This window comes from Lissotriton vulgaris, chromosome 9, assembly GCF_964263255.1.
Source record: "Lissotriton vulgaris chromosome 9, aLisVul1.2, whole genome shotgun sequence".
Classification (NCBI taxonomy): Eukaryota; Metazoa; Chordata; class Amphibia; order Caudata; family Salamandridae; genus Lissotriton; species Lissotriton vulgaris.
The window spans coordinates 1,072,726,159-1,072,738,941 of NC_141697.1; the positions used below are offsets into that span (position 1 = coordinate 1,072,726,159).

The 12,783-nt window shown below is 44.8% G+C and overlaps 1 protein-coding gene across 2 annotated transcripts in view; it reads left to right on the forward strand.

Annotated features, from left to right (window-relative positions):
- LRIG1 (leucine rich repeats and immunoglobulin like domains 1) overlaps positions 1 to 12,783 on the forward strand; it is a 235,816-nt gene that overhangs the window by 184,345 nt on the left and 38,688 nt on the right. For both annotated transcript variants that reach the window (XM_086939042.1, XM_086939043.1), the window contains exons 11-13: positions 723 to 794; positions 7,690 to 7,853; positions 11,165 to 11,485. In XM_086939042.1, coding sequence (XP_086795168.1) covers positions 723 to 794; positions 7,690 to 7,853; positions 11,165 to 11,485 — 557 coding nt within the window. The remainder of the gene's footprint in view (positions 1 to 722; positions 795 to 7,689; positions 7,854 to 11,164; positions 11,486 to 12,783) is intronic.

A 12,783-nucleotide genomic window follows, 5' to 3' on the forward strand; every position in this document is an offset into this window, starting at 1 on the left:
CCACAATGAGTACAACCATACCCCCCTGTGGACCTGAATTGACCATATTTACCTCACATTTACGGACCACTTTAATGAGGACACCACTGTGTCAGAGAAAAACATATTCTAGTCATCCTAGTATAAGGAAAGGATCCAAGATGCTTTCTGAGCAGGCACACCTTTCTGAGGTTCCCCCACATTGCCCTCTATATGATCCCCAGACCAATATAAATGCCTCCATGCCTACGGTGAACACATTTGGTTTTTCCTATACATCACACTGTGTAGTATTGAAATGCCTTGCTTCTTAGCCCTGAGAGTGGTGCATTTGTTTTAATTGGTGTGTTTGCACCAAAATCTCAATTTCCCCCCCCCAGAAACTTGTAATAGGTGCTATTTATCACACCCGATAAATAACATACCTCATTGTATAGTTATTTATCAGGTGCAATAAATAAAACCTATACTTATAATCAGGCGCATAGGCTCTATAAAATGTGTGTATGCACAATGTAGGTCATAGACTACAATTATCCCCTTATTTAGAAGAGTGGACAAGGCCTTAGTGATTTCTCCGTTTGAAGGAAATTGTGAAATAGTTATCAGTTTTTCGACTTAAAGACAAATCCGGTATTGGGTCTGTGTGTATATTTTTTTATGTAGATTTCAACAGCATGAATATTTTTATCGGAACCAAATTATTTACAATATATTTATTTCTTATATGTTCTTCTTTTTAGTGATCTTGGAAACAATGCCATACGATCCATCCAGCCGGATACCTTTGTGAAAATGAAAAAACTGAAGGACCTGTAAGTCACAACACTGCATGTGGACACTGGACATATTTTTGTTTATTAATAGCTATGATCAAGCCAGCCTGAGTAATGTAGGATTCTTGTTCTGTTTCTCTAGCTAGAGTTCGTCTGAAAAAAATATATTGTGCCCCTATTAAAGGGGATTTTCTAAATGACTGATATGTCTTCGATTTAGAGATGGGCTACAAGCACCTGTCAAGTTGAATCCGCACATTTATCTGATAGAGACATCTAGCCGCAGATTCCTTACCTTAGAATTTTCCAGGCGTCCAGCTGGATCCTTAAGTCTTTTGCTCGAGTCGCCGTCGTCTGCGTCCCTCGCGCCGGATGTGTCGACCACGTCACCTATATAGGCACCACCTTGGCACGCTGATGTCAGTTCTTTTCTTTCCGCACTAGCTAACACAGATCCATGAAGAGAGCTATCCTTTGTCACTTTTTGACAGGCTTTTCTCAATGTTTTGTAAATGATTTTTGGTGTGTAGGTTTTTTCCAATGTCGAAGAAGACTACTGGATTGAAACCGTGCAGCACCTGCCATAGCGCCATGTCAGTGATGGATCTGCACTTAATTTGTCTCTGGTGCCTGGAGCATGACTACGACTTTACGTCGTGCCCCGACTGCCAAAGGCTTTGAGGGAGCGGTCCCTAAAGCTGCTTGCGGCCGGCATTCAATTCCATGCTGTTCACCCCAGAGGTCTTGTTTCCAGTTGCAAGTAAGGTCCAGGCAGAGCTCCGGGAGTCCTAAGTCCTCGTCCTCCCACTCAAAGTCGTCAGGTTAGTCAGGTAAGAGGCATAAGAAACACAAGAAGTCGAAACACACTTCAACTTCTCCCCATCCGACGTGACAGAGGAGTCTTAGCGCTCTAGGCCTTGTTCTGCGGCGCCTGGGTTGGCTCCGTCCTTCTCTGCCTTTCCAGGAGCTGGAGCGACCCCTGCCTATCTTAAAGAATTCAGTGATGCCATGTGCCTCGTATTTCGGCGACCTGACCCTCCTAGTGTGTCTTCGAGCCCTTAAGCTCAGAGGGGGCTCCATCAGCTCCTGCGCCAGCAGCTCTGGCGCCAATCCCCCCAGTGGATCCGGACCAGTGCCGGTCGTGCCCCTGCGATCTTCCCCGGCGCTAGCCCCCGTGACGAAATTCCAGACGCCACCGGCGCCAGCCCCATCCTTATCCCGGATGACCCGGATCGGCGCCTGTCAATGCAGACTGAACCTTTGTGTCCTAGGTTGGTTCCTTAGCCTTATTTTGAAGGGTTAGGAATGGAGGGGTTAGGAATGGAGGAAAATTGAGAGGGGTTGCTGGAACCTTTGCAAGACCAGCCTGAGCACAAAATGGACTAGTATAAGGAATTGAGTGAGGCCAGTTGGACTGGATACCTCAGCAGATTCTGGCCTGCTTTCTCCCCATTACCATTGTTACGGAAAATGGTGCTTCAAATGACCTTACCAGCGCCCCTCGGGTGTTCCGAAATTGATAGTGGTAGTGGTAGCTCATCTGTTCTGATCAGGGGTGCCAGTCTTCCCCTATCTCAACGACTGGCTGTTAAAGGCGAGCACGCCCCAGACTCTCCTCCCATTTCCAGATTACCGTGCATCTTCTGCTTTCGTTGGGGTTCACTATCAACCTGACAAAGTCACACCTTACTCCTTCTCAGATGCTCCCTTTCATCAGAACTGTTCTTGACAGTGCACTTTTGGGCCTAGCCTCCCAAGTGGCCAGTCCAGGATATTTAGGCTATAATACTGATGTTTCAGCCTTTATCCTGGATTTCGGTGAGACTGACTCTGAGGCTGCTGGGCCTCGTGCCCTCCTGCATCCTGCTAGTGACACATGCCAGATGGCATATGCGGGCTCTGCAGTGGAACCTGAAGTTTCAGTGGGCGCAGCATCAGGGGAATGTCTCGGACATGGTCCAGATCTCGTCGGGAACTGCACAGGATCTGCAGTGGAGGCTGACCAATCATGATTGGGTCAGAGGCAGGCCCCTCTCCCTTTCCTAACCAGATCACACAGTAGTGACAGATGCGTTATTCCTGGGATGTGGGAACCATCTGGGAGAGGTGAAGATCAGAGGACTCTGGTCTCCTGCATAATCTGGACTCCACATCAACTTGATGGAGCGATAAGCTTGGCATTGAAAGCTTTTCTCCCTTCCATCAAGGAAAAGCTGGTTCAGCTGTTCACGGACAACACCACCGCCACTGCAACAAACAGTGCGATGTGGGGTCCAGGACAGTTTGTCAGGAGGCCCTGTGTGTCTGGACATTTCTAAAACAGCAGAGCATACCCCTGGTGGTTCCAGAGCGTACAAACTCCACTGTCTATGCCTAGCGGATCACGTATGGCATCTCCATCCGGAGGTGGCCCAAGGTCTCTTTCAGAAGTGGGGAGAGCCTTGGTTAGATCTGTTTGCCCTCCACCGAGAATGTGCAATATCTGCAGTTTTGCGCACTGAAGTCTACAAGGTGGCAGTCGCTCAGCTACACTTTTTGTCTCAAGTAGAGCTTAGGCCTCCTGTACATCCTTCCGCCAATACCACTCCTGTCCAGAGTTTTCAAGAAGCTCATGAGCGACCGGCCCCAAGTCATGTTTGTCACTCCGGGCTGGGCGCGGAGAGTCATGTATCCCAAGCTTCTCCAATTGAGCAACAATCCTCCGATCAGGCTGCCCCTTCGGGAGGATCTTCAGCACAGCAGAAGGGGAGGGTACTCCACCTGTACCTGTCAACTGTCCGCCTTTTTGCATGAAGATTGAGCAGTGGCGGTTGGCAGCATTCAACCTTCCTTACGAAGTCTGTCAAGTGATTTTGGCAGTCAGGCATTCCTCTACCAAGAACGTGTACATCTGCCGTTGACAGAAATATGTAAAGTATTGTACAGAAAGGTCTATTGACCCTCTTTCTGCTTCCCTATCTCAAGTCCTTTTCTTTATTTTGACCCTTGCCCAGCAGGGTTCTGCTCTGTGCACTCTTAAAGGGTACCTTTCGGCATTGACTGCTTTCTTGAGGCTGCCACACCAACCCTCTTTATTTAAATCTCCTATTGTAAACAGATTTCTTAAGGGGCTTGTTCAGATGTTCCCACCTGCCCCATTCATCATGCCTCAGTGGGACCTTAATTTGGTTCTCACCTCCCTGATATGCGCACCGTTTCAAGCTCTGCACAACTGCCCCTTCCGGCTGCTTTCCATCAAAACAGCTTTTTAGTGGCAATAACTTCTGCCAGGAGGGTGAGCAAATTGCAGGCTCCTTCATACAAGCATCCTTACCTGACCATCTTCCCTGATAAGTCGGTGCTTATCACTGAGACCTCTTTCTTACCGAAAGTGGTAATACCATTTCAAGTGGGGCAATCGGTCCTCTTACCCACTTTCTATGCTACGCTGTAGCCCTCTAAAGAGGAAGAGTGACTACACGATCTGGACCCAAAAAAGTGTTGTCATTCTACCTTGACCGCACTAAAGAGTTCCGAGGTGGACGACCAACTCTTCGTGGGGTATGGATCAAAGAAAGGTTGTGTGGTGCAGAAGATGACTATTGCACGGTTGGTCGTCCTCTGCACCAAGTTTTGCTACGCTCTGGCCAAGAACCAGCCTCCTGGAGGCTTAAGAGCTCATTCCACCAAATCTAAGGCTGCGACCACAGTGTTGGAACGTGGTTTTCCAGTCCTTGACATTTGTCAGGTATCAACTTGGGCCTCACTGCCCATTTTCACTAAGCACTACTGCCTGAATAGCCAAGTCCGCAGAGATGGCCTCTTTGGTCGCTCTGTCCTGCAGAACTTCCTGGTCTAAACCTGCCCGCACGTATTGCTCGAGGAAAAGTCTTCCGGATCCACCCTGATGCCTCCGAAATTCTAAGGTAAGGAATCTGTGGTTACTTGTGGGTAGTCTGTGTTTATTGCTTCTCACTCCTTTATTTTGTCAGAGTAATACGTTCTGTTCTTTGCCTCTCGTTATTAACCCAAATATCAGGAAAGAGAACAATGTGCTATCTCCCCTCTGTAGCTTTCCTTTCAGTCTTGCATTTCTCAGGATACTTTTTCTAAGTTCTTCATCCCTGAAAGGCAACCTTGAAGGTAGGGCCACCACATTTCTGCTCTGATGAGGTATTGCCTGTTTTCAAGCTGTAGCAACTCTTAACACCCATTATCAGTCAGCACACCCAAGTCAATACAGATTGACACATACGTGTGTCCCTTCCTTCTCTGGGACTCATATTACCTTCAGGTTTCTGGCTTTAATTGAATTCTCTAACAAATCAATTTACTTTTCCATTCCTATGAGACCCTTCTCCGTCAATTCCATCCCCTGCTGTACGTCCCCATGTTTTCTAGGTCAGTTTTGTAATCCCCTGGACTGCCTGGATTGGACTGCTCCAAGTTGACTGTTTGTCCCTCCATTGTGGTCACCAAACCATAAAAGATGTCAAACTTGGCATGTAGAGAGGAGTATTTCTGTCAATCCTCTCAAGACCTCTTTCATACCAGTCATGTAGGGGTAGGTGATCACTCCTATTTGATTGATCTTTTGTTCACATCCCTTGTTTACTCCAAGAACATTTGGGGAAAAACCAATTCTGCCCCCTCCTCTTTTCACCTGTTTCCTGGAGGGTGTGTACAAGTTCCTTTGATAAGGGAAACTCAGTTTGTTTTAAATGGCATCCTGTGATCCTCTCCTAGAAAGTTGCCCCATTCAGCACAGACTTGACAGCAATCATCCAACAAAGCAGGAAGACAGTCTTGTTTCTCTTCATTAAACCCAATTAATCTTTTGTAATTCCAACATTACTGAACCCATTAAAGGATTCCATTTCTGAAATCTCTTCTATGAAAACAGGTACACTTAAAAAGGGGACATGGAGTGCTGAGCTGTAACCCGTTTCAGGTTTTATCCACAGACTGCTAGTACTGCCACCTGATAACACACATTGACACCCGCTCTAGACCATGAGGGTGAGCGCCCATTGAGGTCTATTCTTGTACGGAACTACTTAGTGGTCCACTAAAGCAAGCTTCTGCTCTCTTACCAACTGCCGGTATATGAGGCCAAAAATTAATCTTCCGTAATAGCTAATGTCCCCTCCTCATTCAGACGCACTCTGACAAGAACTAGGTTGAGAATTGATGAAGGGAATCTTGAATTACTGTTGCCAGGTGTTGAGACAATTATTTATAACCAATTAAATCACCAGAGTGTACATCCCAATATAGTGCTAAAATCAAATTATACTTGAAAGGGAAGTAATCACAGTAGAAATGAAAGCATTACCACAAATCCCCACCCCTTTTATTAGTTGTCCATACAACCACCTGTCATCAGAGTATGTTTTAGATGTGAACATATGTTACTGAGCAAGTATAAATTTACAGTGTGCTGGGTGAAAGGAGATCCAGCCACAACTGCGAATCAAGGAAATGGAACACTTGGACGGCTTGTTTTCCTGAAGTTGTATGCACAACCCTTCCTCTGTAACCCGTAATATTCTCTAACAGCAGCTTTAATCCTATTCCTCAGTATCCGAGTATTTTCATCTTTTGAAAGCAGTACTGCTCAGGAAATTCCCAAAAACTGTTGCTGAGCAGTTTTCTGTCTTTGCTCCTTATTAACAAACATACTTAAAGTGTGAGTGTAGTTTTGGCATTACATGCAATACCCTCACTCGATGAACCTAATCAGTTCCAGGGTGGTTATTCGGACATTATTGTACGCTTGGTGCGATTAGCTCCAATTTGATCGAGTCCTACCTGCGCATGGACGGTAAGAAGCCCCACCTGCCCAGCCCTGTGTGGTTTTGGCATACACATCTTGATAGCTTTCTCTGAAATGACCGAACAAATGTTGATGTTAAGCGAATAAAAAATGAATCTCGGGCCCATTCTTACTGGGATACTGACCACTTTTAATATTGTTATTTCAAGCCCCCCATATTAAATGGCAGACAACCATTATGCAAATATTTTCAAGTTCTGTTTTGACGTTAGATGATCGCGTTTTGTAAGCCTTATTTAAATATTTTAGTTTAATACATTATGAATTAGTTATGTCGGAAAATCGCATATAACATACAAAAAAAGAGTTTGTGTTTTAAAGAAAACTTTAAAAAAAATCCTGGTGCAAAACTACTCGAGCTGACTGAATGCTGCTGTCTGTTACTGTCCAGGCAGACTTTTCCCCTGTCGCCACCCTTAATTGACTGGACCCTTCTGTGTGTTTCCTCCTCTTGTGTACAATTGGTGGGTTAAATGTATAGGACGCAGTGGTATAGGATCAGGCAGCACTACCTGCGCTAACCAAAACAAGTGAATGGTCTTTCATTGAGGTTGGGGTACTTTTATGATTTTCAGGTTCACGAATATGTACATTGAGCATTTAAAATTACGTTTTGAGAACAGAAAAAAAACGAGGAAGAAAAGTATTGAACGCAAAAGTAGCTCAGAAGTTTGTGAGTAATTAAAACAGTTGTGTTTCTATTTATTTTCATATGTGTTTTCTGTATGGGGTTCTGCTGCATAGCCACTTTGTGAAAGAGCTCTCTGAAACTCATTAGTAATTGCATCACAAAAGGTTGTACAGAAAGGCTTAGAAAGGCTTAGAAACGTGAGTTTAGTGTACTATAAAAGAAACTGATTTCGCGTGCATATCTAAGAGTGAGATATATTCGATCGTGCACTGGAACTTTGTTATATTTGAGTGTGAGCCCAATACTGAACAAATAGCCAATTAAAAAGTAATATTTTTTTTTAAACTCTATTTCGATTCAGAAGAACATTTTTATTTTAATCAAATCACTTGTTTTATTTGTATTAATATTTGTTTGATCCTTCTTCGCTCTGAACTCTTGCTCTGTTAGATATTGGCAATTGCCCTTAATCTGCTTTTTCTTTTCAGACGAGTTAGCAGTAACCGCTTCCTGTGCGACTGCCATCTTAAGTGGTTTCCTCAGTGGTTAACAAGTAATGGGTTCCAGTCCAATGTGGAAGCCAGCTGTGCTCATCCCGAGTCATTGAAAAACACAAGTATTTTCAAGGTGGCATCTGAAAGTTTTGTATGTGGTAAGTTTTCCGAGTGTAATTTTACTTTTAAGGGATATAAAAAGAAACAAAGAAGCCTGGCTCAGCGTCTTATATTCGCATGTTCTTTTAGGACTGGCTTGGAGACACCTTATGGTATTATATATATTCGTTTGCCACTAGGTAGTTCTAGTTTGGACTGAGTTTGAATTTCGTTTTGCTAATAACTTGGGTGCCTGTTGATGAATCCTCACTAACTGTTCAAAACTAGATAGCCAGTCACTTCCGCTACTGTTTGGAAGGTTTTGAGGTGATTCGTTAAGCGGGGTTAAAAAAGGAGGGGGTCCCAAAATGCTTTTTTCCCCCCTGTAATTTCCCATAGCGGCTTTACAGCCCAAACCGTTGAACGGAATTAAACCAAATTTGGCAGCAAGCTAGATCATGGTCCAGTAAGAGGGCTTTTTGTAATTTGGTATAGTCCTGTTCAGTAGTTTTGGAGCAATAAAAAAGAAAAAAAAGATTTATTTATATCTAGAGACGCTGAGGTTCCATGGATCCAACAGATTTCATTCTGAGATCTGATTGGCTGCCACCTCTTCAACCAGGAAGGGGTGGCAGCCATCTTAGGACTCAGCTCGAGTTATAAGAAAAAAGGCAAAAAGAAACGCAAGACTCCCTAGGCCTGGTGGTGGCGTTCCACAGGGGGAAAAAATGTGGTCCCTCACACTTTTTTTTTTTTTTTTTAAAGGGCCAATTTTGGCCCCAGGGCACCATCTCCCTGGCCCCTGCCTTTTGAAAAATGTAAGAGGGTGCATATGGCCCACTCTCCCAAGCTGATTTTGGCCCCAGAGACCCCATTCCCTAGGGCCCAACCATATAAATAATGGGAAGGGGGATCATGCGGCCCTCCTACCTGGGACAATTTCAGCTCTAGGGACCTGGGTGCAACTACAAAGAGGAGGCTCCCCTCTGAGCCATTAATGGCCCTGGGGACCCCCATTCCCCCAGAACCCGGATCATGCTAAGCATTGAGGAGCCCACCCCAAGACCTAGCGGTTTACCTGCCCACACTGTGTGGAACAAACAGAGTCCACTTCAGCCCAGCTGGCAAGAGCCTTCAAAATGCTCCCGCCCGCTAGGAGTGGATTTTTTTTATCTGTTTCCCTGCTTGCACTGGCGGAGGCAGGGAATCCTGTGTTTGCTGTTGTTTGGCAGGAGCACTTTTAAAACTCCTGCCAAGCTAGAGCATATATCAAGTCTGGCCCCAGCGGGCAAGAGCAGGAAAAATGCTCCCGCCTGCTGAGAGGAGACTATTCATCGGTTTCCCTGCCCACACTAAAGCTGGATGGGAAGCAAATTGATACATTGCTCATGTGCTCATGCCTGCAGGGAGCAGCATTTTTAGCTGCTCCCTGTGGGCTGGAGCAGTGTTAGCTCCCGATGGAGGCGGGAGCCAGCTGGTGCCTTAGGGCTCCCCTCCGCAGCCTCCAACCATAATGTGGTGAGTGCCCGGGGTGAGCACGCACCCTTTGCTCGCTGGGCCCCCGTGGCACATGTCCTCCTCCGCCGTTAAACATTAGCCACGCCCCAGGGGATGGGGTCCCTGGGGCCGATATCAGCCCGGGTTAGGGAGCTGCCTGGCCGCTCCCCCAATTCCAGAACTGCAGGGCCCCTGCGAATGGGGTGGCTATGTTCCCCTCTCCCTTTTTGCAGTATGGGCGGGCCTTGGGGGATGAGGAATCCAGAGGCCGAAATCTGCCAGGGTAGGGCAGGCAGCATGCTTTCTCCCCTAAAAAATGTACCGGACCCTGGAGGATGGTTTCCCCAGTGCCAAAATGTTCAAGGGGAGGGAGGAACCATATGCCCCCCCCCCCCTCCCGAAATATGTTGCCAGTTCACGGGACCTTAGGTGGCCAGGGAGGAGGGCCCTGTACCCCCTACTCCTAAAATAATTTGCCAGGGGATGGGGTCCTTGGGGCCAACTGCGGCCTGGGGAGGCGACCCGGATGATGGCTGCCTTTGTGGCGTTTGACCACAGGGCCTGGCCTCAAGCCTGGCATTGTGGCAAACCCCCCCACTCTGCACGACCAACGGTCGTGAGCAGCTTGGGGCGGCGGATAGGCCCTGTGGCCATTAAAGTATGGTAATTCAATATTACTTTACATTTATTTTAAAACCTAGAATTTCACTGAACAAATAGGTTACAGGAAGGTTATAGTTAGAAAATTGCATTAAAAAAGATGGACATTTACTGAAAAAAGTAAAAGGTTACAGGGATGTTATAGTTAAGAAATAGAATTTAAAAAACCTTAGAAATTCCCTAATAAAGCAAAAATTGCAGGAACAATTTAATGAGGTTTAGATTTTGCCCACACAAAAACATAGACATTCAGTTGTTATAGTTATCTCAAGAAGCTAGAACTCATGCCCTAAGGTAACTATAACTAGCGCCCTCGCCATGCACTGCTGATTACCCCACATATTACATCAGTTATGACATCTTCTATGACATCATTGATAATATCATTGCAGTATTTGCAATAAAATTATAGCTGAGAAAACTGTGCATGGCGAGGACGCGAGATGTAGTTAACTTAGGGCACCAGTTATAGTTTCTTGAGATAACTATAACTGCTTAATCTCTGTGGTCTTATGCGTGTAAAATCTGAATCGAACTATAACGTCCCTGTAACCTTTTAGTTTTTTTATTGACAAAAAAGAAATATATATATAAATGTGCATATATGCACACATACATATATAATATCTTCGCTCAAAGATTTGTATATATTTTGGCTCAAGCCATTCCCTTTGATTTAACAATGATTTTGGTATGTACAGTATTTCAGTTTATGTTCAGGAATAACGGGTATCTTTGTGATGCTAGCTGAAGCCTCAAATGCATGTACATTAGGGGGATGGGGTGAACTGCTAGTTCTGTGTGCTGCGTACATGAAATGGTCTTCCAGATTGTGCATATCTGTTCTAAGGATCGTAAATTTGAGCTGAATACTGTAGTTCATTGTATAAAAAGAGGTGGATGTTGTTTATAATTATGGGGCTATATTTGGGGACATAGTAAGCAAGGACAGGTCTTTGGTCAAACGCTCCCCTGCTCAGCTTATCCTCCTTTAAGTCAAAAGCGCTGTCTGTTTTCCACACTTGTACTTTGTAAATAACTACTAAATTAGGCATGCACAGTATAACATGTATTTGTCATTAAGGGCCAAACACATATGAAAGTGTTTTGATAAAATCTTGAATTAACACTTTTGTCATTTAAATCATCTTTTACAAGTAGATGGTAGATGAAGTTGAATGCCCATCTGATTTTTTACATTTGTATTTTCTAGATGATTTCCCTAAGCCTCAAATCACCGTCCAGCCAGAGAATACCATGGCTGTTCTTGGCAGAGACGTTCGCTTCACCTGCTCAGCCGAAAGCAGCAGTAGTTCCCCTATGACTTTTGCCTGGAAGAAAGACAATGAAATCTTACGCACCTCAGAGATGGAAAACTTTGCCGATGTGCGTGTGAAGGACGGGGAGGTTATGCAGTACACCACCATCCTGCACTTGAGGAATGTGACCTTTCGTCATGAAGGCCGCTACCAGTGTATCATGACCAATTATTTCGGTGCTTCTTACTCAGTACGAGCCCGGCTTATTGTTAATGGTAAGTAAAAGCCTATTTTATTAGAATGACTATTCATTTACAGCATTTGGCAACAAAACAAGGACACCACAGTGGAACCTTTTATGTAGACCAAAGCCTGCCAGACAGCACAGCTGTCTGGTTGCTAAAAGACTTCTTGGGGAACTCTGAAAGCTACCCTGGGAATGCTTACCATTGGCTTTGTGGTTTGTAACTCACATGTGCTTGCTTTCTATTTGCTGGCTTTATTTGTTTTATGCTGTCCAGCATGTCTTTATCCCTCCCATGGAGTATAGCCCGTTTCCTGTTTTCTTCCACGAGTGCATGCTTCCTGTAAATAGGCCTTTAAATGTTGTTCTGATCTTGTCAATTTGTCTTTGCATTCAAAGATAGAGCTCAATAGTGAGGCTCTGTCTTCGGAGGGAGCTTGCTGTTTACTTTTCTTTCTCTGACTTGAAAGTGAGAAGATTTAATTGACAATCTGGGGGGTGGAAAGGAAAGCACATAATAAAATGTAAATGTCTGTAAATGAACTGTGCAAATATATATATATCTATATAATATATATATATATATATATATATATCAGAATTAGGAAACACAAATGAAGCAAATGATTTGTACTTCTGAAGTGTGGTGGAAACAAATATTTTAATACGATCAAAAGAAATCAATACACTAGGTGAAGCCATTTCCTCACATTATCGTTTGTGTGCAGTGTAGTTTTCTCAATAAAACTGTATGTCTATTAAGATGTAATGGTCATTTCAATTGAAACTTGTTGTCTGTAATAGCATTGGGTTACCACGCCATGCATGCTCTACTGTGCCACACTTTGCTCCACTCTACGCCCCTCCAGTGTACGTCACTCTACTCAACGCTACTCTGCAACCCTCAACTCTGCTACGGCACTCCACTCTGACACCCTACTCCACTCTGACACCCTACTCCACTCTGACACCCTACTCCACTCTGACACCCTACTCCACTCTGACACCCTACTCCACTCTGACACCCTACTCCACTCTGACACCCTACTCCACTCTGACACCCTACTCTACAACACTCCACTCTACAACACTCCACTCTACAACACTCCACTCTACAACACTCCACTCTACAACACTCCACTCTACAACACTCCACTCTACAACACTCCACTCTACAACACTCCACTCTACAACACTCCACTCTACAACACTCCACTCTACAACACTCCACTCTACAACACTCCACTCTACAACACTCCACTCTACAACACTCCACTCTACAACACTCCACTCTACAACACTCCACTCTACAACACTCCACTCTACAAC